Source organism: Girardinichthys multiradiatus, chromosome 3 (genome assembly GCF_021462225.1).
Source record: "Girardinichthys multiradiatus isolate DD_20200921_A chromosome 3, DD_fGirMul_XY1, whole genome shotgun sequence".
Classification (NCBI taxonomy): Eukaryota; Metazoa; Chordata; class Actinopteri; order Cyprinodontiformes; family Goodeidae; genus Girardinichthys; species Girardinichthys multiradiatus.
The window spans coordinates 17348680-17375737 of record NC_061796.1 but is presented as its reverse complement, the minus strand read 5'-3'; the positions used below and the strand labels follow the sequence as shown (position 1 = coordinate 17375737).

Sequence of the window (27058 nt, the reverse complement as noted above, 5' to 3'; positions counted from 1 at the left end):
AAATTTAAATAATGTTGTTATAATACCATTAATGCAACTTCTGATGCTGCATGGATTTGCTAATGGCTTTGTAGTCTGGTTGGTACATGGTGAGGTTGAGCTTCATGCAAGCGTTGAGGCTTTCATCCGTTAAACATAATCGTAGGTTGGACTTGATGTTTTTAAGATGTGAGAATGACTGCTCACATGCATACGTAGATCCAAACATGGTCAACACAGCAATACTCACACGCTGCATGTATGTGCATGTATGTGCACGCTGTATGTGACAGGAAGCGCGTTCCAAGTTTTGATAATCAGTCGATCTTTGGGTTTTAATTTCTGTCCACATGTGCTTGCTCGCCAACTCTGCTTTCTGTCGTGCGATTCTTTCCAAATGTTCATTCAGTGACTTGAACTTATTCAGCCACATGTCTGAGGCCTTCAGGTCAGCCACTTCTGCTTCAAAATCTCTGACGGAGACGCCAGGAATGTAACTCAGGTCGGCTGTGTTTAGTGAACACTCGTTTTGATGGGTGATGAACTTAAAAAGATGAGTGTGCTCACAAAATTCTACAAAGCGTGCTTTGAACGACTGTAGGAGACTGGATGTGAAGCCAGCTAGCTGGTGAAGATCAAAGTTTTGAGTGGGCTCACTTGCTGTGCATGCATCTTTAAATTGCCTCAGTTTTTCAAAATGTAGTAAACGACCTGTTTCAAGATCCATGATAAAGAGCTCCAGCTTGTTTTCAAAAGCAAACACAGCTTGTTGAAGGGATAACACTGTATTTCCAATACCTTGCATTTTAACGTTGAGGTGATTCAGATGTTCAGTCATATCCAGGAGATAGTAAAACTTGAGGAGCCACTCAGTTTCCGCTAGCCCAGGATATTCGATGCCGTTCATCTCAAGGAAAGTCCAGATTTTGTTCAGTCAAGCCACAAAACGGCTAAGCACCTTCCCTCTTGATAACCAACGCACATTGCTGTGCAAAAGCGGACCTTGATAGTTACTTCCAACTTCATCCAGCAGTGTTTTAAACTGGTGATCATTTATGGCTCGGGCAAGAATAAAGTTGATCACACGAATGACCAGTGACATCACTTCGCCAAGCTGCCCGTCACACATCTGAACACAAAGTGCCTCCTGGTGTAGAATGCAGTGGAAACTTAGGATGGGTCTATTTTCATGTTCACGGAGAAGTGCCTTTGTTTTTCCCCACCATACATGGAGCACCATCAGTACACACTGAGAAAAGTTTATCCATAGGTAGATTTTTGTCTTGAGCAAACTCCATGAAAGACTTGAATAAATCCTCACCTCTTGTGGACCCTTTTATTGGCAGAACAGCAAGACTTTCTTCGCACAGTTTTTCACCAGCAGCATATCTTGTAATCACACTGAACTGTGACAAATGGCTTATGTCTGTTGACTCATCCAAAGCCAGAGAAAAGAATGGCACTGCATACATGTCCTTCACTTGCATTTCCTCCACTTGGTTTGCCATCAAGATGGTACGATCATGCACAGTTCTTGCCGAAAGAGGCATGTCTTGTATCCGTTTGATTATCTTGCCTTTGTTCGGAAGATCATCAAAAAGTTTATTGGCTACATCCAGCATGAACGTTTTAGCATACTCGCCATCTGTGAATGGTTTTCCATTCCTCACTATTGCTAAAGATCCAGCAAAGCTAGCGAAATCATAGTCACCTTGCCGGGTCCACAGGCAGAGTTGCTGCTGGCTAGCTTGCACCCTGCTCAGTAGCTCTTGGCACGCTTTCTTTCTGCTGTCTCCCGCAGGGTATTTTGATGCAAAGGTAGCATGGCGTGTGTCGAAGTGCTGCCCTACATTCAACCGTTTCATCGATGCAATTTTTTCATTGCAAATTAGACACACCGCAGAACCTGCTCTCTCCACAAAGGTGAATTGTTCGATCCATTCGTCCTGAAATGTACGATACTCCTCATCTTTTTTTCTTTCAATCATCTTCTTCGCCGAAGGGTTGGCTTTGAGCTAATGACTGAGCAGACTGATTCAAAAGGGGGCGTTTACCTGTTTACCCAGCAATGGCCAACGTAGGCTATTATCATCCAATTATAATGGACAATTGCTCCTGCAGCCAACTGCAGCCCTGAACAGGACATGAGCAGTGGAAAATCGATGGATGGATTAAAAAGTGAGAATATATTATGTTTTTTATGCGAGCCAGATGAAATTTTCAAAAGAGCCACACCTGGCTCGCGAGCCATACATTCCCGACAATTTCAGGTGATTACCTCTTGAAGCTCATCAACAGAATGCCAAGAGTGTGCGGAGCAGTAATCAAAGCAAAACATGGCTACTTTGAAGAACCTAGAATATAAGACGTATTTTCAATTGTTTCACACTTTTTTTGTTCAGTATATAATTCCACATGTTTTAATTCATAGTTTTGATGCCTTCAGTGAGAAGCTACAATATTCATAGTCATGAAAATAAAGAAAACTCTTTGAATGAGAATGTGTGTCCAAACTTTGGTCTGTACTGTATATATATATATATATATATATATATATATATGTATACTGCTCAAACAAATAAAGGTAACACTCAAATAACACATCCTAAACAAATTCCTTGTATGTCCAAAAACGTACTTGGCAATAAAGCTTTTCTGATTCTGATTCTGATTCTAGATCTGAATGAATGAAATATTCTCATTGAATACTTTGTTCTGTACAAAGTTGAATGTGCTGACAACAAAATAACATAAAAATCATCAATGGTAATCAAATTTATTAACCAATGGAGGCCTGGATTTGGAATCACACACAAAATTAAAGAGGAAAAGCACACTACAGGCTGATCCAACTTTGATGTAATGTCCTTAAAACAAGTCAAAATGAGGCTCAGTATTGTGTGTGGCCTCCACGTGCCTCTATGACCTCCTTACAACGCCTGGGCATGCTCCTGATGAGACGGCAGATGGTCTCCTGAGGGATCTCCTCCCAGACCTGGACTAAAGCATCCGCCAACTCCTGGACAGTCTGTGGTGCAACGTGACGTTGGTGGATGGAGCGAGACATGACATCCCAGATGTACTCAATCAGATTCAGGTCTGGGGAACGGGCGGGCCAGTCCATAGCTTCATTGTCTTCATCTTGCAGGAACTGCTGACACACTCCAGCCACATGAGGTCTAGCATTGTCCTGCATTAGGAGGAACCCAGGGCCAACCACACCAGCATATGGTCTCACAAGGGGTCTGAGGATCTCATCTTGGTGCCTAATGGCAGTCAGGCTACCTCTGGCGAGCTCATGGAGGGCCATGCAGCCCTCCAAAGAAATGTCACCCCACACCATTACTGACCCACTGCCAAACCGGTCATGCTGAAGGATGTTGCAGGCAGCAGATTGCTCTCCACGGTGTCTCCAGACTCTGTCACGTCTGTCACATGTGCTCAGTGCGAACCTGCTTTCATCTGTGAAGAGCACAGGGCGCCAGTGGCGAATTTGCCAATCCTGGTGTTCTCTGGCAAACGCCAAGCATCCTGCACGGTGTTGGGCTGTGAGCACAGCCCTCATTTGTGGACGTCGGGCCCTCATACTGTACCATCCTCATGGAGTCGGTTTCTAACCGTTTGTCATGCTACCACGAGTGTGAAAGCACCACCAACATTCAAAAGTGACCAAAACATCAGCCAGAAAGCATAGATACTGAGAGGTGGTCTGTGGTCCCCACCTGCAGAACCACTCCTTTATTGTGTCTTGCTAATCGCCAAAGATTTCCCCCTGTTGTCTATTCCATTTGCACAACAGCATGTGAAATTGATTGTCAATCAGTGTTGCTTCCTAAGTGGACAGTTTGATTTCACAGAAGTTTGATACACTTGGAGTTATATTGTGTTGTTTAAGTGTTCCCTTTATTTTTTTGAGCAGTGTATATACATATATATATATATATATATATATATATATATATACACCACCAGAACACGACAACTGTATGCAGGCATGTATAATATTATAGATGTGATTAATGTTTGAGGGGTATAACTAATTGTAATATTTTGTGAGCACCATCTTCTAATTCTGCATATTTCTGATTACATCTAGGTGATGTGTTCCAGCGAGCCCTTTAAACTTGATGGATGATGACATGGACAGCGGAAAGAGGCATCACAAACATCTGCATACCACCTGTGTGATGCTTCGCTCACCATCCAGAAAGACAAACCACAGGTCTCAGTTCCCATCCATGTCTCTGACCTTGCGAGATATTTAGCCACAATGCCAGAGACTTTCTGTTTAGAAAGACATCTGCCTTTTTGTTCTGTTGAAGATGTTTTTCCAGGAACCGGTCACTCAGGTCGATCCTGCTGTCGCCATTGTAAATACTTGTACATAGTTTTATTTTATGCCTTTTGTGTCTTGTAATCTTGATGTGTTTGAATGTTCTTTTTTTCCACATTCTGTTTAAAATGCTATTTGTAATTTTCAAAATAAACTTTGTGTTTAGAAATTTAAATGAAGTTGATGTATTGTTAGGTCAAATGGAAATAAAATGCATTGGTGACAAAACCCTTTTGAAATTTATTAGAACAGCTTAAAACTTTAAGAAACTATCTGAACAAAACGTATTTATTTATTTCTTATGTAGCACCTTATTTTGGTGCCATTCTTTGGAAAACAGTCTGTCCATTGTCTGTGCCCTCATGTCCTCCTCTCTTCTGGTTCTCTCTGTACCCTCATGTCCTCCCTGATCAACTCCATCATCTCCTCATATTTGTCCCTTTTTCTTTTCTGATCCCTTCCTGCTGGCTCACTGTCTTCCTTCTCCATCTGGTTGCCCACCGCTCCACTTGGCCCTGGAGGGTCCTCAGGGATGGAGGCAATTAGAACAGGAGGTGTTGTGGAAGACCTCTGTCCCAACACCTCAGCCATAAGGACAAACCAGGGCCAAGTAGCAGCATTGGGCTTTTCACCGACTCCCTCTCCTGACCCTGAATACTTGCAATCCTAAAGTTAGAAGGAAGAAAAAAAGAGTTGACTAAACAGAGAAACCAATAAGACTTTGAGAAATATTTTTTATTTGTGTGTGACATGAGAACTTCTGAACATATTTTATATTTCCTTTTCATATTGTCCCACTTTCTTTTGGCCTGCAAGGGGGTGACCTTCCCCTGTTGGCCCATCTTCTCCAGAATTGTCCTAAACAAACAAAAGGAAAGAGGGAAAACCAAAAAAGTATGTTAATCACTGGATGGATATTTATGAAAGTTAGAAAGATAGGAGTTTTTGAAAGTGGACAGAAACTGACAGCAAAGAATGTTATTATTGTACCTCCAAGCCACGGTGGCTGAGTTTTTAGCTCCAGTAAAAAGGTGGTCATTCTAACCCCTGAGTTTAATAAACTGGCCTGTCTGCTTCTTTGTCCCTAAACAACAAAAACAACAAAAAAAACCTTTTGCTTAATATCAGTGTAAAAAAAATGCCTTTTTTTAATTTTTACATTTGTCTTCATTTGCAGAACATATTAAAATATCGGATCAGAAAACTCTGAACACTTCGGAGCGCGTTTGAAACTAAGCAATGTCTTGATAAATCAAGCAGATTTTTCACGTCTACATAGTTATATTCCCGCACTAAAAACATTGTAAAAGTTAATTTGTGTCACAGAAAGTGTCATTTTTCACAGTTCACTCACAGCTTTTGCCATTGTGGTCCGCCATGGCTGCCCCTGCTTGACCAATCCGCTTCAACCCGCAATAAATCATGGGAAAAGATGGACCGCGAAGGATACTCACAACGCATCCTTGAAATCAGGCATTTGTCTGCCGCATTTGACAGACCCTCCGCGCTGTGACGTAATCAGCCCACAAGTACGCACTTGGAAGGATCCTGCCCTTGAATTGGGACACACATGGATCCTCCTCCTTCCTGTATATTGACCAATAGTAGAGGAGCTGGAGAGAAGAAGGCAGCCCTCCTCATTTGCATAATGAAGGAGAAATGCATACGGTAAAGGAAAAAGAGAGACAAGGAAATGTAAAAAGAACAAAGGCATGTGTAAGGAAAAGGAAAATGTATACATTTCTTGATGAAAATGCATGTCCAAGGAAAAGGAAAAACCAAATATATATATTTCTGCTTTTATTTTTAATTTTGTCAGGATCGGTCCTCCATACATTACTACCATTGTGTTGGCGTGACCTACAAAACCCCGCGAGGGCTGGCGTGACCGCAACACTGGCATCCGTTTTATATTATTTTCACTTTCACCCTAAAGCTTTGTCGTTAAAAAAATATTTTTGAAAAATTACACCGTTAAAAAGGCAACGGTCAACGGTTCAACATGAGCAACATAAGCAGGTGTAGTGGAAAAAAACAGCTCGCAGTGTCTAAATGTTTCTATGGCAACAGCTACCAGACTATCAAGTGTTCCTGAAGAGGAGACACCGGGAAAAAGCTCAGAAATCGGTCATTTCTTCAGCAAGTAAGTCAAGTTTGTCTGCGATAAGTCACAACACAGACTTTATTCTTTATTTATGCAGTATTATTTTAAATTATGTAATTTTTTCAAACTATTTTTTCATTTAAAGGTAAAGCTTCAAGATGGAGGTGACAGAGGAAAGTAAAACAGTAGAAGACACAGAAAATCAACAGGTTTTAAACAATTTTATTTTAACTTTACGTTGCTGCTCGGAGTCATGTTTACTTATTTTATCTACTGCTTTATTTGGCCTGTTTGTGTCACTGTTAGTACCGTGTGTGTTTTGGTAATTAGGTGTTCTCGTTAGAACAAAATCACAGCAAAAAGCAACAAAACCTGGTGTTTTTTTAAACTCTTAAACAGGCAACTAATTCTTATTGCATCGAAATCTGTGACTGTGTTTCAGAAAATCCGTTAACCACTTGGGTTTTGCTTTTTATTGCTGGTTTGTTTTGAGATAAATCCATTTCCCAAAACTGAAGACTAACAGAAATTCAAATGCAATTTTTAAGACATTTTATTATTAACTACAAGGAGATCATTCAACTCTGAACTTCTGTCTTTACACCCGGGATACTTTAGTAACTAGTTCGGAGAGTTCCTGTCTTTACAAATGTTTTTGTAATATTTTAACTTCCAGACTCACTTGGCATTTTTTTTTTTTTTTTTTTTTTGATTATCTATTTGTTTATGTTCTTTTGTGTCTCATTTCAATAAAAACGCAGATGAATGATGCACTGAGAGCAGAGCAGCAGGAAGTGGATGTAGCCTCAATGCAGGAAGAATGTGATGATTTATTGAGACAATGGTCGGATCTTATTCAGAGTGAGGATTCTGAGGACGTGATGGAAGCCTCCATTGAGCAGCAGCAGATGTATGCTGCTATGTTCCAAGAATATATAAACACCATAAATTACTTCCAGCAGGTAACTCTAATCATTTATTATCACTGTTTTGGTAAAATGCTGTAGTACTTTTCTGAACTCATCAACAAAGGCAAGACTTGTAAAGTAGTGATGATAGTCAGCTTTCTGTCACTGTTAGACCCGTGTGTGTTGTGGTAATTAGTGTTTATCAATTGAACAAAATCACCAAAAAAAGCAACAAAACCTGGTGGGTTTTTTTTTCCAAATACTTAAACAGGCAACTAATTCTAAATGCATTGAATACTGTAACTGTATGACTGTAGGGGGCGCTTTTTCTATTGTGCAGTAGAGGGTGACACGGGAGTGGATTTTCTCTCCTGTCCCATCCCGCTCCCACAAAAAAATGTCTTGTCCCATCCCAATCCCAGGCCAGCATAAAGAAAAAAATCCTGCTTACACCCTCTTTATTGTCTTCTAGTTTGTTTTGGTCTTATTTTTGGGAGACAGTGTTTTATGTCTTACTGCAATATTATTCCCATTATCTTTAGAGGAGGAAACGTCTGCAGAGAGATCTGAAAACATCAGCGACAAACACCGAAGTTGCAACTGATGCCCAAGCGGTGTGGCAGAGGAGAGAGCGGGACAAAGCTCAAAGAAATGGGTAATTCTCCTACATTTCTCAAGCATATAACTCTACGTTTGCCACAAAACGTGCCTTTATTCTTTATTTATGCATTATTATTTTTAATTTCATAATCATTTTCAAAATAATGTTTTGTTTAAAGGCAAAGCTCCAAGATGGAGGCGAACGAGGAAAGTAAAACAGGAGAACAAGAGAGAGAAAGACAGGTTTAAAAGAATTCATTGTCTGTCTGATTTCTTTTAACTTTACGTAGCTGTTCAGAGTCATGCTTATTCATTTTGTCTAATGTTTTATTTGGCTTAATTACGTTGAGTACTGTGACTGTAGGGGGCGCTTTTTCACCACTACCAAAATAAGGGAAGAGACATGAAACCTATGCTTCATTCAGGGTGGGGTGAGTGAGGTTGGTTTCAGAAATGTAGAACGTTTTTTGAATCTTTGCAGGTGGTTTTATGTTTTTAGAATATCATTATTTAAAATATTATTAAATATGAAAAGATTAATCAAACAAAATTAAAAATTTCTGCACATTCGTTTGAGACCACGCAAAGAAAAATGGTTTGTGTTTCAGTTTTTTGGGTTTTAAAAGGAAATCAGCTAACCACTTGGTTTTTGTTTTTTCATTGGTTTGTTTTGAGATAATTCATTTCCCAAAATTGAAGACTAACAGAAAAACAAACGCAAACTTTATGACATTTTTTATTATTTGCAAGATCATTCAACTCTAAACTTTTGCCTTTACACCCGGGATACATTTAGTAATAGGTTCTGAGATTTCCTGACTTTTAATGTTTTTGTAATATTTTAACTTCCAGACTGCCTGCAGTTATTGGTTATTATTTTTATTTGTTCTTTTTTGTCTCATTTCAATAAAAATATAGATCAGTGTTGCACTGAGAGCAGAGCAGCAGGAAGTGGATGTAGCCTCAATGCAGGAAGAATGTGATGATTTATTGAGAGAATGGTCGGATCTTATTCAGAGGGCGCATTCTGAGGATGAAAAGACAGCCCTAATTGAGCAACAGCAGAGCTATGCCGCCATGTTCCAAGAAAACATAAATACCATAAATTACTCCCAGCAGGTAACTGTATTCAGTTGTTATCAGTGCAGATAAAATGCTGTGATACCTTTCTGATCTCATCAACAAAGGCAAGACTTGTAAAGTAATGATGATGATAAACAGTTTTGTTTTTTGTTTGTTTTTTGTTTTTCAAATTTATGGCTTGGATCACGTTGTGGTGAACAGGAGCTCAAGCTCAAAAATGCTAAACATGTTAAAACAGTGAGGAAGAATGCAGAGGAGATTGCTGCATTGCATGCCCTGATTGAGGAGCAAGTTGAAATTATGACTGAAGCCTACCGAGAGGAGATGACCCAAACCCAGGTAGGACCAAGTGCAGCCAAAGAGTCAACTTCAAATGGTTTGTTGAAAGCTCCTGAATCTGCCACAGGCTTCTAGTGGATTGAGCTAACCAAGAAACTAAATTAATCTTTGATGATTTATTTTATATTTATTTCTATGTTCTGCCTAGATGTTTACATACACTCATCATGAGCACGAATGCCATATTGTCGATGGCTACATTTTGTTGTCATTAACAAGCATCTTGTATAATTCTGGTTGGATCTCCTCTTGGCAGATTGGGTAGAGTTAATCTAAAATAGTTTCATGGGACTGACCTGGCTTTAAGGCAAAGTTAGGAAAGGACAGCACTTTGTGAAGGCATTTCCTATTGCTTAATGTTATCGTTCTCTTTCCATTTCAAAACCAGCTCTGATGTGTGCTTGGGATCATTGTTTTGGTTAAACACCCAATTGTGTACAACTTTCAACCGGCTAGCTGAAATGAAAGGAAATTAGTTGGATTTTCACGAACTTTATCATGAACCATCAAGCCTGACTGAACGGAAAACCGCTCAAACACCAGTATCACAATTCAAAGGACAATTTTACATCAAGAAGCTCCCAACCAAGAAAGAAGCCTTTGTTACAAATTGATAACCTTCAGTCATGACTACAGTGGCTTATAAAAGTATTCATACACCTTGAACTTTTCCACGTTGTCACATTACAACCACAAATATAAATGTATTTCATTGGAATTTTATGTGAAAGACCAACACAAAGTGGTATATAATTGTGAAGTGGAACGGAAATTATACATAATTTCTTTTTTTTGACAAGGGTCAATACTTTGTCGAACCACCTTTTGCTGCAATTACAGCTGCAGGTCTTTTAGTGTGTGTCTCTACCAGCTTTGCACATCCAGTGACTGAAGTTTTTGCCCATTCTACTTTGCAAAATAGCTCAAGCTCAGTCAGATTACATGGAGAGCGTTTGTGAACAGCAGTTTTCAGATCTTGCCACAGTTTCTCAATTGGGTTTATCTCTGGACTCTGACTGGGCCATTCTAACACATGAATATGTTTAGTTTTAAACCATTCTGTTGTAGCCCTGGCTTTATGTTTAGGGTTGTTGTCCTGCTGGAAGGTAAACTTCCGCCCCAGTCTCAAGTCTTTTGCAGACTCCATTTTGGCCAAAAAGATCAATTTCGGTCTCGTCTGACCAAAGCACCTTCTTCCACAACATGGCTTCTGGCAAATTGCAAACAGGACTTCTAATGGTTTTCTTTCATAAATGCCGTCCTTTTTGCCACTCTTCCATAAAGACCCAAATTTGTACAGCACACGACTAATAGTTGTCCTGTGGACAGATTCCCCCACCTGAGCTGTGGATCTCTGCAGTTCATCCAGAGTCACCATAGGCTTCTTGGCTGCATCTGTGATCAGTGCTCTCCTTGTTCAGCCTGTAAGTTTAGGTCCTTGTCTTGGTAGGTTCACAGTTATATTCTCTTTCCATACTCTTTCCATTTCCGGATGATGGATTGAACAGAGCTCCGTGAGATGTTCAAAACTTGGGAAATCTTTTTATAGCCTGAGCCTGTTTTAAACTTCTCCACAACTTTATCCCTGACCTGTCTGATGTTCCTTGGACTTCATGATGCTGTTTGGTCCCCAGTATTCTCTTAACCAACCTCTGAGGCCGTCACAGAGCAGCTGTATTTGTACTGAGATTAGATTACACACAGATGGACTTCTGAAGGCAATTGGTTGCACTCAGAGTAGCTGAATACTTCTGCACACTGCACTTTTAAGTTTTTTATTTGTAAAAAATGTTTTAAATCATGTATAATTTTCGTTCCACTTCCTCCACTCACACAAAATTTCAATAAAATATGTTTGTGGTTGTAATGTGACAATATGTGGAAAAGTTCAAAGGGTATGAATACTTTCACAAGCCACTGCATATTTCTAATATGCTTTGGTGTCTAGTGAAAAAAGTAGAATGAGAATTAACAGACTTTGTAAATTGTTGAGAGTGGTCAGATTTCTTTGGGTGAAAAATAATGGGGGAGCCAAACAAGAAGAGTGGTCAAATACCAACATAATTTTTCTAGAACCTTGTAGATGGCTGGAAAAGAATCTGTAGTTGGAGTGCAGTTTGCCAAAGGACAACAATAAAATATTAATGGTTGACGTATGTTTATATTTTAGCCTGTACTTCAATTTTTGAATGTGTGCATTAGAGAAAATCAACAAGAAATACCAACTTGTGCACAAAGTTCTTGCCTTTCGAAATCATTAAAATTTGAATGATTATCAAAGCCAAAAAAGAAATTAATTCCTTGGATTTGGCTAAACTTTAGTATTCAAATGCGAAGGAACATTGCTAATTACAGTGGTGTTTGTTTGGGCAGAGACGTAGTCAGGAGGAAATGAGTATCATGCTTACAAAGGACACGGAAGAAATGGATCAAGCCCTGACGAAACTTTGGGACGAAGAGGTCAGTTTACATTTAAGAGAAAGCACACACAAACATGAAAATCCAATAATAAGTTTTCTTTCATCCATTGGCTGTCACATGACTGTAATTGTAGCTCAAGAATCTGAACAAGAGGAAAAAGAAACTGGAGGAATACAAGAAGCAACTGATCGGTCAGGAGCATAGTCATGCTTTCATTGCCTTGGACTTTGCTGAAGATTCAAAATATCTGGTATGTCAAAGAGGGTAACAGGATCTTGCTTGTCTCAGTGATGATGAACATAATATCAAATCTATCACCATTTACAGGATCAATTATGAGATTTGTAAATTATGAAAGAATCACAATGTTATTGAAACTGAATGATTGTAGGACCTGGTCACTAATAGAAACAGGAAATTAGTAATCACACTAAACTTTTAATGGCAGGCCAAATATAAAAAAAAAAAACGTGTCATGTTTTGTGGCAAGCTACTGACCCACATGCAGGAAAGCTCCCAGGGGGCAAGAATCAGAGTTCAGTTTATTGAGTACAGAAAACTGGCAGAAGTCTGGTCCGGGAGGGGTTCCTTTAATGTGGGAGGATGGATCGCTGTGAGAGAGAAGGGGGGGTGGTAAGGTGGGCAGAGTGAAAACCTGGATGGCTATTGTTGTGATTATGAATCTGAGAATATTATTTAATATTTTAACAAATAATATTAATATTTCAGTCTGTTAAGGGTTGTCCTGTGAATACCAGCCCAGTAAGGCGATGGTATTAGGACAAAATAGAAAGGTGTGAGACGAGCTCTGACATTATTAAACTCTGCACATATATGGAATGAATTCACACAATTTCTTAAAACACAAGAATTTATTAACCAAAATAAGTCGACTCAAAGTCAAACATTTCAATCAACAAACTCTTTACTATGCTAAAACAATCCAACTAAACTAATAAGTAATAATAATTTAATAATTATTATTTTCATTAATAATAATAATAACTAAACTAAAAGTCAGTTAAATGCAATTTATTTTGAAAGTTCCAGAAAAGTTTGTACCGGAGTTTTAATGTTGAAATCCACAGCTGGGTCCCAACACTATAGTGCGACAATAACAGAGAGTTGATCTTGCTGGTTTTTAGATGGAGTTTGGGGTCGGCAAGGCAAGAGCAGAGTCCAGGGTGTAGGTACGTGTGGTGAGCAGAGTTCCCGATAATGGATAGAAGGTGGAGCGTTGGAGGGTGGGCAGGTTATACTGGAGGTTACGAGAAAAGAGAAGCCTAAATAACGAAAAGCATGTAAATAAACAGCTTCTTGGTCATGCAACTTCAAGGCCATGAACATGGCATGTGTTGAAAATCACGGGAACAACATCTGCTGCATAAAAGAGTATTTCAACTCAACCTCAAGTCATAGTGAAGATCTTTCCAAAAGCCTTTATGAGAGCAGTATATTTAAAAAGGACTTTAGCGAAATGTCAGGCTTACCCTGTAAACCTGTCAGATGTGAAAATGTCATAATGAATTGAACTGAAATGCTTTTACAACTTGACTTATGGCTTAAACGGTCCTGTTCTTGGCTTTACAGAATAAGGAGAGAGAACAGCACAGACTTAAGTTCAGCAGCTGGAAGACTGAGATAAAAAAAAAAGTCCAGGGAGATTTAAAAAGATTTGTGACTTTATTGGAAAATATCAGTATCAGGATTGCCAGGTAGTGCAACTTCTCTTTAATAAACTTAAATTATATTCTCTGGTGCACTGACCGCTCTGTGTTTCAGGGAGGAGAAGGAAATTAAAAAGTTGAAAAAACTCCACAATAATCAACTGAAAAAATTGCAAAAGCAGAGTGTTTTGTCTGAAGATTACAAACGCTGCCTGCAGAAGTACGAACGCAAAAAAGAACAAGTCAGGTGAGTACCATTAAATTTTTAAATCAATGCCACTCTGGCTCTTTAGACCTGGTTCTTTTTGACTTGGTGTCTGTTTTCTTCATGCAGGCAACTTTCTCTTGCCGATGCTAGACAATTTGAGCAGGTGTGGCTGATGGTTGAAGGGGAGCTAAAGCAGTTAGCAGGGAGAGCTTTGGCCATAGACAAAGAGATCTCCCAGCTCGTATTTGGTGTATCCTGGCAGCAGCCTGATTTGGACCTCACGGAGCTGTCCGGTCCCATCGGGCCTTGGATGCCAGCACCAGAGGTAAGCCAGTCAGTGTTTCAAACCAGGAAGAGTAGGCGGGGGATAACGAATGGTTCGGCTGAATCTGACCTCGAGAGTCCGGATATGACGGTGAACAAAGAAGGGGCAGCAGTGTCCATCTACGGCTGTCCTGAATGGGAGGAAAGAAAACGCTCCGAGGACAAGCAGAACCAAATGAAGGAGCTGCTGTGTAATGAAACGGTTCGTTACAAATTCAGTTTTTAATCATAGCAAGAAAATAATTTAGTAAAAGTCACAATGCAGACACACTGATCTGTCTTTTTCCTAAATCCATTCCAGGACTTCTTGATGGCCCCCAAAGTCCTGAAGCTGCTGGCTCCTCTGATTACTGAGGAACAGACTACTGTAAAGCTGGGCTCTCTCCTTTATGTAAGCAAACATTCAGCTGCTTTAAATCAGTTTCTCAACACAAATATTCCAGCCTGGTCCATAACGTGAACCAGTAGACGTGCCATCCTCTGTTCTAGACTCTGGGTATCGATGAAAAGGATTTGCCTGAGTTGACTGATTTCTTGTTGAAGTACATGCAGCAGCTGACTGAGCAGAATGAGGTGAGGAAAAGTTGAAGAGTTGTGTGGATTTTCTGTTGCAACGGTCTTGATGATAAGTATCTTTTATTTAGTAATAATCAGTAGTAATAATAATAATCATCTCTATGTCTTTGCAATTGTACATTCCAACAAAGTTTGCCTTCTGCATTTAACCCATCCCTTAGGGAGCAGTGGGCGGCTGTGCAGCACCCGGGGATGCATGTGAGACCAGTGTTACAAGCTCTATGTCTGAGTTCATCCACCCTAACCACATACTTCCTGCTCTGAAAAGTTTCTTTGAGCAACGCTATTCCAGGTAAGACCACTGTAACGATGTGGAGCTATCCTAAACTATTTGGAAGTATTGGAACTCAGTCGGACTCTAAAAACATAGCCTGTCCCAATCGATTAAAGTTCCAACTAAGGTAGGAATTATTTTCTTATTAGGGAACTATCTGTAATTCAAGGATTCAAGGATTTTTTTTGTCATACCAGCTCTCATTTACGTGTTAAGGTACAAAATTTGGACTCAGGTCCCTATTAAGAAGCCTAATACTTAGGTAAAAAGAAAACTAAGTATATCAAACAAAGCTAAATCTAGCAATCAGTAAAAATATATGCAGCGAAGAGCAAAAAAAAAGAAATATACACAGTTAAATAGGGAAGCTGAAATTAACTTTGTAAAGTACTAGATACACATGTAAATCATGATCTAATCCTTAATATTGCACCTATAAGTGAATGAAATACGGCACCTTTGGAGGGTGAAGTGTATAGTGCAGGTCAGTGGGTAAGAGAGTCTACAGAGTGTGGCTCGAGTTCAGGGGGAAGCTGTTTCTGAGGCTGGTGGTCTTGCTCCTCAGCCGCCTGCCTAATGAGAGGGGCTGAAACAGTCTGTGCAGGATGGGTGCAGTCCTTAATGATGCTGAGGGCCCTCCACCTGTATTGTGATGTATAGAGATCTGAGGTGATGGGAAGACTGCTCCCTACAGTCCTCTGTGCAGCCTTTACCACCATCTGCAGAGCCTTCCTATCAGCAGCAGTGCAGCTGCCGTGCCATACAGAGATGCTGTTGTAGAGGATGCTCTTCACCGCATAGTGGTAGAAGCTCCTCAGGACTGAGCTCCCAGTCCAGCATTCCTCAGTTTCCTGACAAAGTAGAGATGGTGGTGAGCTTTCCTGACCAGACGGGATCATTGGATATGTGCACACCCAGGTACCCAAAGCTGGGGACCACTTTCACAGCTGCTAATTTAAGGATTTGGATAATTAATGGTGGATCATTAACTGACAGACAAACTGCCTCAAATGATTGACTACTTGATAATATTTACATATTAAAGTCTGTTGTGATTATTATCATGAATATATGATTTAATTTTCATTTTTATATTTTATTAAATAATAATTTGGTCTGTTAAGTGTTGTCCTGTGAATATCTCAATACGGCGGTGGTATTAGGACAATAGTGAAAAGGAGTGAAAGGAGTGAGCCAAGCTCTGACATTACTGAACAGCAAAACTCTGCACACACATGTAATAAATTCACACAATTTCTTAAAATACAAGAACTTATTAACAAAAATAATTCAACTCAAAGTCAAACATATTTCAGTCAACAAAGTGTTTACTATACTACAACAATCCAGCTAAACTACAAGCAAAATGAAAGAATAAAGAAGATCAACTATATACAATATGAACAAGTGAATCAAAGATGATTAAAGCCATGACCAATAAAGTGATGTAATATTACCATGCAATGTTATTTATGTTTGAGAACCAATGATTATCTTAAGGAATCTGCAAATGAAGTTAAGTTAGTCTTGGACCTTAGACAATAATTGGTGTACTTTCAAACAACCATTCACAATGATCAGATAAAACATTATTTTAATAAAATAACATTTTAAAAAATGATTTGCTGAATAAAACCAAGCTTCTGAGTGACTAATTCTCAACAATGTTTAATTAGCTGCCTTTATTTAGTACAGTAACATTTAAGGAAATATTAAAATAATATTTAAGGAAATATTATTTTGAATAACAACCAAAGCTTTCTGGATACATTAGTATTTATGGTGTTTAATTAGCTATCACATTTAGTAAAATAATATTTGAGGGAAATATTATTTTCCTAGATTGGAAACTAACAACTTTTCTGGATAAATGACGACAAAGCCTGCGAGCTCATAAGATGGAGGTCATAAGTCACGTCTTACCCTAGCCGATAGCGGTTCAAGCTAAGAAAAGAAACTTATAGCTTGTTATCATCCCTTTAAAATCAAACATGTATCTTTCAAAATACCATCAGTAAAAGGATCAAAATACATACGCGTTGACGGTACATTAGGGCTGATCTGTGTCTAAAAACCACCCTTTTAATAAAGTTTGTTTTAACTTTAAAAACGCAAGACAGAACACATAATTAGCTGAGCAGCTAGTCTGCTAGCACTTAGCTGAGTTTTCTCAACACAAACAAAAACAAACATCATTAAATGAACATTATTTAGATTATTTCACTCTAAAGCTAATCTTCTCTGCCCAAACACCATTTCTTATGTGAACCGTGCTGAGGAAAAAGTTTCTGGGTGATGAGTTGAGGGAAGCGGAGCTGTCCTGGTAATTCACGTGTGGGCATTAAAAGGACCAGTGTTGCAGCTAATCTCGGTAGCTGAGGGGGTCGGCTGTTTAGCTGGTCCAGTCAACCTGTACGACAAAGGTACGTTGGGGCAACTTCAGTGGGGAATCAACTTCAATTAGGGCTGCTTCTGGAGGCCTCAGAAGAAAAGTCCAGCCACGCTTGTCTGATTACACCCTTTTTATGAATGAATGCCAGATACTCGAACAGCAAAATCATTACTTAACTTTGTTGCATACGATCAGTGTGATCGTGGTCACTTTTGGTTCCAAGGATTCTTCAAAGTAGAAGCCTTACTCACCCGCCAGTTTAAAAGGCTTCCAGCTGATGCGTGCTCTGGTCCCTCCATTAGCCGCTGTCCGCAGCTGGAATGAGACCGAGCAGAGGGGGAAAGGTGTCTTTGGGTCAAAGATTCCAGCTCTGACTCCTCCTCTTTTTGGGCTCAGTGGAAGTAGGTTAATTGATTTATTTTGAAAGTTCCAGAAGAGTTCTTACTGGCATTTAATGTAACCCATGTTCACGTCATGTTCATCCATGGCTGGGGTCCCAACAAAGTCAATCAGTATTATTAAAAAAATATTTTAATCTGACTCCATTTTCTAAATATCTATTAATCAGAAGGGTCAATTGTCTTTGTCAGGAAGCCTAAATTTCCACACTTCATGAAAGGAATTAGCGAAATATATTATTCTCAGGATCACAATATTACCATTTCAATTGTAAACTAAATAATAATATTGGATCTAGTCTTTACAGAACCAAAAATTACCTATTAATAATCACACTAAAATGTTTAATGATCAACTAAGTCAACATAAAAACATGAACACTAATTACTTAATTGGAAATTCTGAAGGACATTGATAATGAACATTCTGAATATCATTAGCTGATTAAAAATGTTACTTTATAAAACTGGCACTCTATCTGAAAAATAGTCATGAAAACAACCATTCTGGTGTTAACTTTGGGGAAACGTTTAAATAAAAAATGAGGCATTCAACTAAGGAAGTCTTTTAAGTTCTGATGCCAGAAAACGGTGAGAAAAATTGATAGGACACCTTACTATCTGCCTTGGATCTCGTGGTGTCACCTTTCAGTGAACCAGACTGGGCCTCCTGACCTGCGGATCTGAACATCCCAGTTCTGAGCACAGTGGAGGGCGAGTCTGTGTGCGACATTTGAGCCTCATGGTTGTCTCTCTCTGTTGATCTCTGTTTAAAGTTTGGATTAATCAGAAACGACTTATGGTTTATCAAAGCTTTCTCATTTATTCAATTATACAACTGAGATAACTGATATTTAAAAGACACTCCGACGTGTATTGACAGGCATCGAAACAAACACCTTTTGAACATAAGATCATCCATATCTCAGAGATTGTGGGATGCAATCTGAGTGGTATAAAAGGCCAGTTTGACCAGATCTAAAGCCACGATGAAATAAGAGTCCAGCTAGAACATTTTTAAGTTTGATTCAAGTAGTTAAATGTGTATCGGGTCTGATTGGTGTGTCTGTTTTATAAACCTTTATCTTTGTATGCTGGTTAGATGCCTACAATCTCTGTTTTATCTCATTAACTAGGTTTAATATAAACATGCTCATGGTACTCTTTTAGGAATAGCTCAACCGAGCAGCTTTACAAAGTGTGGCTCGCACATGCCCGGGATATTTCCAAGGATGCAGCGTATTGGGAGAGACTAGGGAACGTCATCCCAGAGGAGAAAGTTCAGTTGTGGGATTCTGCTGAGAAAATTCTTAAGCAGCACATGTAAGTGGTACTGACCGCTAGAAAACATACATCATTAGTAAGTTAAAAGTAAATATTTATTGGTGGACGTGTCTGTGTTTTTCCAGTGCTGTGCTGAAAGATATCTCTGATCATATTCTGGAGAATGAGCGCCTGAAGGAGCAGAACATGGAGCTGCACATGAAGCTCAACACTATGTCTACTTAAGTTTACTATAGTTCACCTCCAGGAGGTTATTTTGGCTTTTGTCTGATTGTCAGCAGGATTAATTGATGTTATCGCTGAGTCTGACTCTAGGAATTTAATATTCAGCTTTGGCAGTGATGGAGGAAGAAGGGTTTTGTTGATCAATGTAACACAAATGACGAATGAAGGCTCAAGAAGTTTCTTACCAGAAACAAAGATGCTATTGCCTTCCACTTTTCCACAAATCCCCAGAAAAACAATTAGAATAACATATTTGGTTGGTCTAACAACCTGTAGCTAATTTATACAATATTATCATCAGTACAATATTTTTCATTCAAGAAATTAGTGATTAATTTTAGAACAATGCAATTATACAGAATTATACAAATGATAGTTCTGATCAATCTTCCTTTGCCAATGCTCTATTTCGTTATAATCATAAAATGTGATCTAAGCTGAGCAAAAACTTTATAAAAGTTTATAAATAGTTTACTGATCTTTCTCTCTAAATTTAGATAAAAGCCTTATGACTTTCAAAAATCTAGAAATAATGATACATTAATTTCTTCATTTGATTCATATTGTGTAGGGGGAAAAAACTAGGACTGCACAATATATATAAAAAATGAATCATTATGGCAGACTCAGTGTGTGCAATACTGATTTTGTAAAGGACAGTTTCAAAGGCAATAATTGTTCACTAATACATCACCATGCAAAAGTATTCACCCCCATTGGCATTTTTCATGTTTTGTTGCCTCACAATCTGGATTTAAAATTGATTAAGAGTTTGCAGCATTTCATTAACAGAAAATGCCTACAACTTTGAAGATTATTATTTTTTTATTGTGAGGCAAACAACATATAGGACAAAATAACAGAAAATGTCAGCATGCATAACTGTCCACTCCTAACGTCAGTGCTTTGTAGAGCCACATTTTGCAGCAATTACAGCTGCATGTCTGTTTGGATAAGCCTCTTCAAGCTTGCCACATCTTGCCTCTGGGATTTTTGCCCATTCCTCAAGGCAAAGCTGCTCAAGCTCCTTCATGCCGGATGGTTTTTGCTTGTGTTCAGCGATCTTCGAGTTTAACCACAGATTCTCAAGTGGATTGAGGTTTGAACTTTGACTAGGCCATTTCAACACATTTAAATTTCCCTTAAACCACTCAAGTGTTGCTTCAGCAGTAGGCTTTGGGTCATTGTCCTGCTGGAAGGTGAACCTTTGTCCCAGTCTCAAATCATAGGCAGACTGAAAGGTTTTGTTCAGGAACATCCCTGTATTTAGCACCAACCATGTTTCCCTCGACTCAAATCAGTTTCCCAGTCCATGATACTAAAAGAATCATTGTTACAGCATGATGCTGCCACCACCATGTTTGACAGTCTGGATGCTGTTCCATGGTGGCCAAAAAATTACATTTGGGTCTCATCTGACCAGAGCACCTTCTCACCACTAACCAGAGGAGTCACCCACATGGTTTTTGGCAAACCCAAAATGTGCCTTCCTATGTTTAACACTAAGTAATGGCTTTTTTCTGGCCACTCTTGCATACAGTAAAGCCCAGCTCTATAGAGTGTATGACTTATTTTGGTCCTATGGACAGATACTCCAGGCTCTGCTGTGGAACTCTGCAACTCCTTCAGGGTTATCTTTGGTCTCTGTGCTGCCTCTCCGAATAATGCTCTCCATGCCTGGTGTGTGACTTTTGGTGGACAGCCCTCTCTTGGCAGGTTTGTTGATACCATCTGATTTCCATTTGAAGATGATGGTTTTGATGGTGCCTCTATGGGAACATCAAAGATTTGGATATTCGTTTATAACCCCACCCTGACTTGTACTTTTCAACAGCTTTATTCCTGGCTTGTTTGGAGAGCTCCTTGGTCTTCATGGTGTGATGCCCGTTGCTTAGTGGTGTTTCAGCCTCTGAGGGCCTTTTTAGAAAAGGTGTGTTTTTACCGACAGATCATGTGACACTTAAATTGAACACAGCTAAACTTAATTTTACAAATTGTGTGACTTGTGAAGGGGCTTCATAGCAAAAGAGGATGGATGCATATGTCAAAATGTTTTTCTTTTTTATAAATTAATTTGACCAATTAGACTATTTTGAGCATATCCATCACAGAAAATAAGATTAAAAACATTTAAATTACAGGTTGAAATATAACAAAATAGGTAAAAAGCCAAAGGGTTAATTCTGTCTGTCTGTCTGATCCATTCTAGTGTCTGGGACTGGATCGGGACATTTCTTGTAAGAAGGGCTTTAAGATAGTGGAAACTTGCTGTTTAAATGCTCTCCTTTTACCCTGTATATGTTCTCTCACAGGATAGGCAGCAGCCCTCCCCGCAACCCCCCAGGGACAAACCAGAATAGACAATAGGTGGATGGATGATCTCACAGGTCAACTGAAGACATGACACAAATAATACATAATCAACGGGAGCGATGCATTCATGGAAAGTCTTTGTGAAAATAAATAACTTAGCAAATTATTTATGTAAATTGTTAATTTACATAAGTTGAGAAATTCTTTTGAAGCCATTTCTAAATAACTTAATTCCAAGATCAGCTGTTTGAACAGCTGTAAATATGTGTTTGCAAATGGGTGAGCACCTCTGAATGAAGACCCAATCTGTCGCCTTCAGAGAGAATTTGTTTAAATGTTAAGGAACAGCCAAGGGACTAAGAGTCAAACCTGCCATGAACTTGACACTGCTGGAACACCTTTATCCCTGTCCACAGTGAAGCAAGTGTTTACTCACCATGGACTGAAAGGGTGCATAGTAGGAAGGAAGCACCTGCTCTAAAATAGAGATGATTGAGTGAAATTTACAGCTGCTCACACAGACAACTGCTTTCTGAAATATTTGATGGCGAGATGAGAAAGATTGAGCTACTTGGGCACAAGAACAAGAATGTTTGGAAGAGTCAATGGGAGGTTTTCAAACCCAATAATACCTGACCAGCTGTCAAGCATAGTCATGGTAGCATCATGCTGTGGGGTGGTTTAATTACCGGTGGTAAACTGAATTACACAAAGTAAATGAAATAAAGAAAAATTTGTTTTCCAACTTCATCTTAAATTGACAGCTGGATGGTTGAAATTATGAAACATAGGTCGTTCCAACAGGACAATTGTTTATGAATGGAAAAGCAAACTAACATTAGGCTTCGTGAATGGCAACTTCAACCCTATTAATGATTTATGAACCAAACAATAAAAAAAAAAAATCTGCAATAAAGATTAGTTAAATATCCAGTAACAATTGCCTAAATCTTTTGGCTACAAAAATGTGTGTAATCGCAGCGCAACATGGTCAGGGACAGTAAACCAAGTATTAGCTCACGGGTATGTATATATTTGAGCTTGTATGTGTAATTTTGACCTTGTGTGGAGTCGTAGAAAATCTGCAGTACTTTTGTAACAATTTGTTGTTGTGAACATGATCATTTCACGCTGAAAATGTCTGGGAAACTAACATGACATTCATGCCTATGACTAGTGTACAGAAACGTCTCACTGTAGATCATTGAAAACAGAAAACAAAATTATAGTTAGAACATGTTGAATGCAGGGTTCTCTCCCATTAGCTGTTTCTATTTTCCACTATAGGTATATAGCAGCTCACTCAACCTTGAGTTTCACACAAAGGGGTAAGACACAAGTGTCTGTGTCACTGTGTGTGTGTGTGTGTGTTCCTGTCTTGGCATCACAGTGAGAACCATTTTCCCGATTTCACCATCAAATTGAGGCCCATTTGTACCAAAGTGAGGACATTTTGCTGGTCCTCACGACCTATTTTGCTAACGGTTAGGTTTAGGACTAAGGTGTGAATTGAGTTTAGGTTAAAGTTAGGGTTAGGTAAGCACTGGTAATGGTTAGGTTTAGGGTTATTGTCAGGGTTAGGGCATAGAAAGGGTTGAAAATGACTGAAAATCAATGGAAGTCAATGGGAGTCAACAGATGGTCCTCACTACATATAGCAAAACAAGAGTGTGTGTGTGTGTTGTCTAAAAAGAGTAGCGACACTCAGTATTTGTCCTGCATTCCAGTCCCTCATTTGATTACATTACAAATAGCAGATGATGATTATAGAAAGATGTAGACTTTCTATTTTCTTCGTGTTAATTAAGGACTTATATTGTTACATTGAGCCATCTCACTATACCTTGGTCTACATGGTGGGTAAAGTGTACTGATACTGAAACCTTGGAACTAATTCTGATATCAGGTCACTGTTCTATAAGTAATCAGGCATACGAAATATAAATACCAAAGATCCATTCAGATCATTGTCATAAACACAGGGACTTGGAAGAGTACCCATGTCCCTTGACACTGTTTCACATTTGGTCACATTAAATAGTCATTTCTATTGGGATTTTATGTGAAAAACCAACACAATGCATAGTTGTAAAGTGTGAGGAAAAGAAAATATTTTCTTGGCAAATAAATTGAAAAGTTTGTCATGCTTTTCAGCCCCCTTTAATATGATATTCCTAAACAAAATCCTGTCCAACCAACTGCCTTCAGAGGTCACCTAATTAGTAATTAGTAAGTCTACCTGTGTGTAATTTCATCATGGTATCAACACAGCTGTTCTGTGAAGGCCTCAGGGGTTTGTTAGAGAACATTAGTAAACAAACAGCATAATGAAAACCAAGGAGCACAGCAGTGTGAGAAGTGGAGAAGTTAAAAGCAGGGTTAGGATATAAAACAATCTCCCAAAGCTTTGAACGTCTCATAGAACAGTGTCCATTTAGTTCTCTGAAAATAAACAGGTATTCTGCAACTGCTAACCTATACAGACCTGGTTGTCCACCTATACTGACAGGCTGGGCAAGGAGAGCATTATCTCTGGAGGAGCTGCAGAGGGTCCTAGATCAGATTAGAAAATCTGCAGGGGAAATCTATAAATCTCACACTCCACAAATCTTTGCTTTTTTTGAAGAGTGACACGAAGAAAGCTAATGTTAAGAGAAAGCCATGGGAAGTCAAGTTGGCATTTTTCAACGAGCCATGTAAGAGGATGCAGCAAACTGTGGGAAAAGATGCTCTGGTAAATGTTTGTTGATTCTGTAAATAAATATATTCATTGAACTCTGACTGTTATTTCCCGCTCATGACTTTGAAACAGAAGAACCTTGAACGGAAAGCAACTCTAATGATGTAAATTGTGTGATCATGGGATGTGATGTAAATTCTTTTTCTAATCTATTATTATTACTCCAGTGGTTTTTATTACTGCTTTCAAAACATTTGTTTTTTTGCATTTTACATTATATACATTATAACATAGGGATCTGAGATTTTCATTTGCCAATGCAGAGTACAATAATAACATTTAGATGTAAGAAAAGTTTGATTGCTGATATTGGTGCATCCTAGCAAGACAAGACAGAAAGAATTGTGATAATGTTCAGCTTAACAATAGCACCACAGTATAAATATATGTCACCAACCCTGACACCAAAAGCATTGCTATGAAAATAAATTACTGGACAAATCTTATATAAAATTCCTTTAAATCTTACACCAATATGCTTTCTGCAATCTATATTTGGATTCTTTTGTGAAATGAATGATGATTAGATAAGATTCTTCATCTATCAGGCAAATTAATAAACAAGTAAATCAAGTTTGGAAATACCACATGTAAAGTGTTTAAGGCCTTTGATTTCTATTAGAACATGCAAAAGTAAAGTGAAATCAATAACAAAACATATGTTTAGTTCCTTTTACATATCCTTTAAAAACATTTCATTCTAAGCAAAAAGGGAAAACATGCTTTACAGTTTCAAACTGAGTGATAACACGATCATTCAGGATTTTTTTCCGGCCACATTTCTTCCTCAAAGACGATGGGTCCCCACTATCCTTCCAGGTTTTAATAATGCTTTGGACAGTTATTAACCCAATTTTGGTAGTTTCTGCAATCTCCTTGGATGTTTCTGAAACATAATCGCCCATGCAGTAATTATCCTATAGGAGGCTCGTACCTATTTACTTAGTTAAATCTAGGTGGCAACTTTTTTTTGGCCAGGCAGTGTATTTTTGCATGATGTACAGGTCCTTCTCAAAATATTAGCATATTGTGATAAAGTTCATTATTTTCCATAATGTCATGATGAAAATTTAACATTTATATATTTTAGATTCATTGCACACTAACTGAAATATTTCAGGTCTTTTATTGTCTTAATACGGATGATTTTGGCATACAGCTCATGAAAACCCAAAATTCCTATCTCACAAAATTAGCATATCATTAAAAGGGTCTCTAAACGAGCTATGAACCTAATCATCTGAATCAATGAGTTAACTCTAAACACCTGCAAAAGATTCCTGAGGCCTTTAAAACTCCCAGCCTGGTTCATCACTCAAAACCCCAATCATGGGTAAGACTGCCGACCTGACTGCTGTCCAGAAGGCCACTATTGACACCCTCAAGCAAGAAGGTAAGACAAAGAAAGAAATTTCTGAACGAATAGGCTGTTCCCAGAGTGCTGTATCAAGGCACCTCAGTGGGAAGTCTGTGGGAAGGAAAAAGTGTGGCAGAAAACGCTGCACAACGAGAAGAGGTGACCGGACCCTGAGGAAGATTGTGGAGAAGGGCCGATTCCAGACCTTGGGGGACCTGCGGAAGCAGTGGACTGAGTCTGGAGTAGAAACATCCAGAGCCACCGTGCACAGGCGTGTGCAGGAAATGGGCTACAGGTGCCGCATTCCCCAGGTCAAGCCACTTTTGAACCTGAAACAGCGGCAGAAGCGCCTGACCTGGGCTACAGAGAAGCAGTACTGGACTGTTGCTCAGTGGTCCAAAGTACTTTTTTCGGATGAAAGCAAATTCTGCATGTTATTCAGAAATCAAGGTGCCAGAGTCTGGAGGAAGACTGGGGAGAAGGAAATGCCAAAATGCCAGAAGTCCAGTGTCAAGTACCCACAGTCAGTGATGGTCTGGGGTGCCGTGTCAGCTGCTGGTGTTGGTCCACTGTGTTTTATCAAGGGCAGGGTCAATGCAGCTAGCTATCAGGAGATTTTGGAGCACTTCATGCTTCCATCTGCTGAAAAGCTTTATGGAGATGAAGATTTCATTTTTCAGCACAATCTGGCACCTGCTCACAGTGCCAAAACCACTGGTAAATGGTTTACTGACCATGGTATCACTGTGCTCAATTGGCCTGCCAACTCTCCTGACCTGAACCCCATAGAGAATCTGTGGGATATTGTGAAGAGAACGTTGAGAGACTCAAGACCCAACACTCTGGATGAGCTAAAGGCCGCTATCGAAGAATCCTGGGCCTCCATAAGACCTCAGCAGTGCCACAGGCTGATTGCCTCCATGCCACGCCACATTGAAGCAGTCATTTCTGCAAAAGGATTCCCGACCAAGTATTGAGTGCATAACTGTACATGATTATTTGAAGGTTGACGTTTTTTGTATTAAAAACACTTTTCTTTTATTGGTCGGATGAAATATGCTAATTTTGTGAGATAGGAATTTTGGGTTTTCATGAGCTGTATGCCACAATCATCCGTATTAAGACAATAAAAGACCTGAAATATTTCAGTTAGTGTGCAATGAATCTAAAATATATGAATGTTAAATTTTCATCATTACATTATGGAAAATAATGAACTTTATCACAATATGCTAATATTTTGAGAAGGACCTGTACTCTTCTTCTCTAGATGAAACATGCAGACCCGCTATCTGGATCCTTAGTACCATCAATGAACACTAATACCAAATATGGATAGTATTTATCAGTAATTGTGAACAAGGCAACACCATGCTCCATGTGTCTACTTGCCCTTTAGTTCTTTCTGGATATTAAATTCTACATGCAAGTAGTGGAGAAACCCAGGGAGCGATGGAAGAGCGTGGAGCTCTAAGGCTATATCATAAATGATCTTCTCCTGGGCTGCCAGCAGTCATTTAAGATGGCAGCAGC

At 39.0% G+C, this 27058-nt stretch overlaps 1 protein-coding gene and 1 long non-coding RNA gene across 7 annotated transcripts; one reads left to right on the top strand and one right to left on the bottom strand.

The window, feature by feature from the left end:
- Window positions 1-5105: 5105 nt before the first annotated feature.
- LOC124865345 lies at window positions 5106-5799 on the bottom strand. The gene is made up of 3 exons (XR_007037551.1): window positions 5667-5799; window positions 5303-5396; window positions 5106-5170 (listed from the first exon to the last, which is right to left on the bottom strand). It is a non-coding gene; the product is annotated as an uncharacterized LOC124865345 (long non-coding RNA).
- A 397-nt stretch (window positions 5800-6196) lies between these two features.
- Window positions 6197-22365, top strand: drc1 (dynein regulatory complex subunit 1 homolog (Chlamydomonas)). 6 transcript variants are annotated; one of them, XR_007037680.1, is made up of 20 exons: window positions 6197-6455; window positions 6562-6625; window positions 7178-7378; window positions 7867-7979; window positions 8104-8167; window positions 8843-9043; window positions 9209-9346; window positions 11720-11806; window positions 11901-12017; window positions 13358-13482; window positions 13550-13681; window positions 13769-14168; window positions 14268-14357; window positions 14456-14539; window positions 14704-14834; window positions 18777-18929; window positions 19016-19140; window positions 20705-20831; window positions 20950-21045; window positions 21428-22365. XR_007037680.1 is itself a non-coding variant. In XM_047361383.1 (18 exons), the coding sequence occupies exons 2-17, from the start codon at window positions 6575-6577 to the stop codon at window positions 19113-19115; spliced, it is 2187 nt and encodes a 728-aa protein (XP_047217339.1). In that variant the 5' UTR covers window positions 6197-6455; window positions 6562-6574; the 3' UTR covers window positions 19116-19140; window positions 21428-22365. The 6 variants fall into 6 exon arrangements, 1 of the variants encoding a protein (XP_047217339.1); XR_007037679.1 differs by having other exon boundaries at window positions 6198-6455; window positions 19016-20621; XR_007037682.1 differs by adding an exon at window positions 21325-21352 and having other exon boundaries at window positions 6198-6455; window positions 19016-20831.
- The last annotated feature ends 4693 nt before the right edge of the window (window positions 22366-27058 follow it).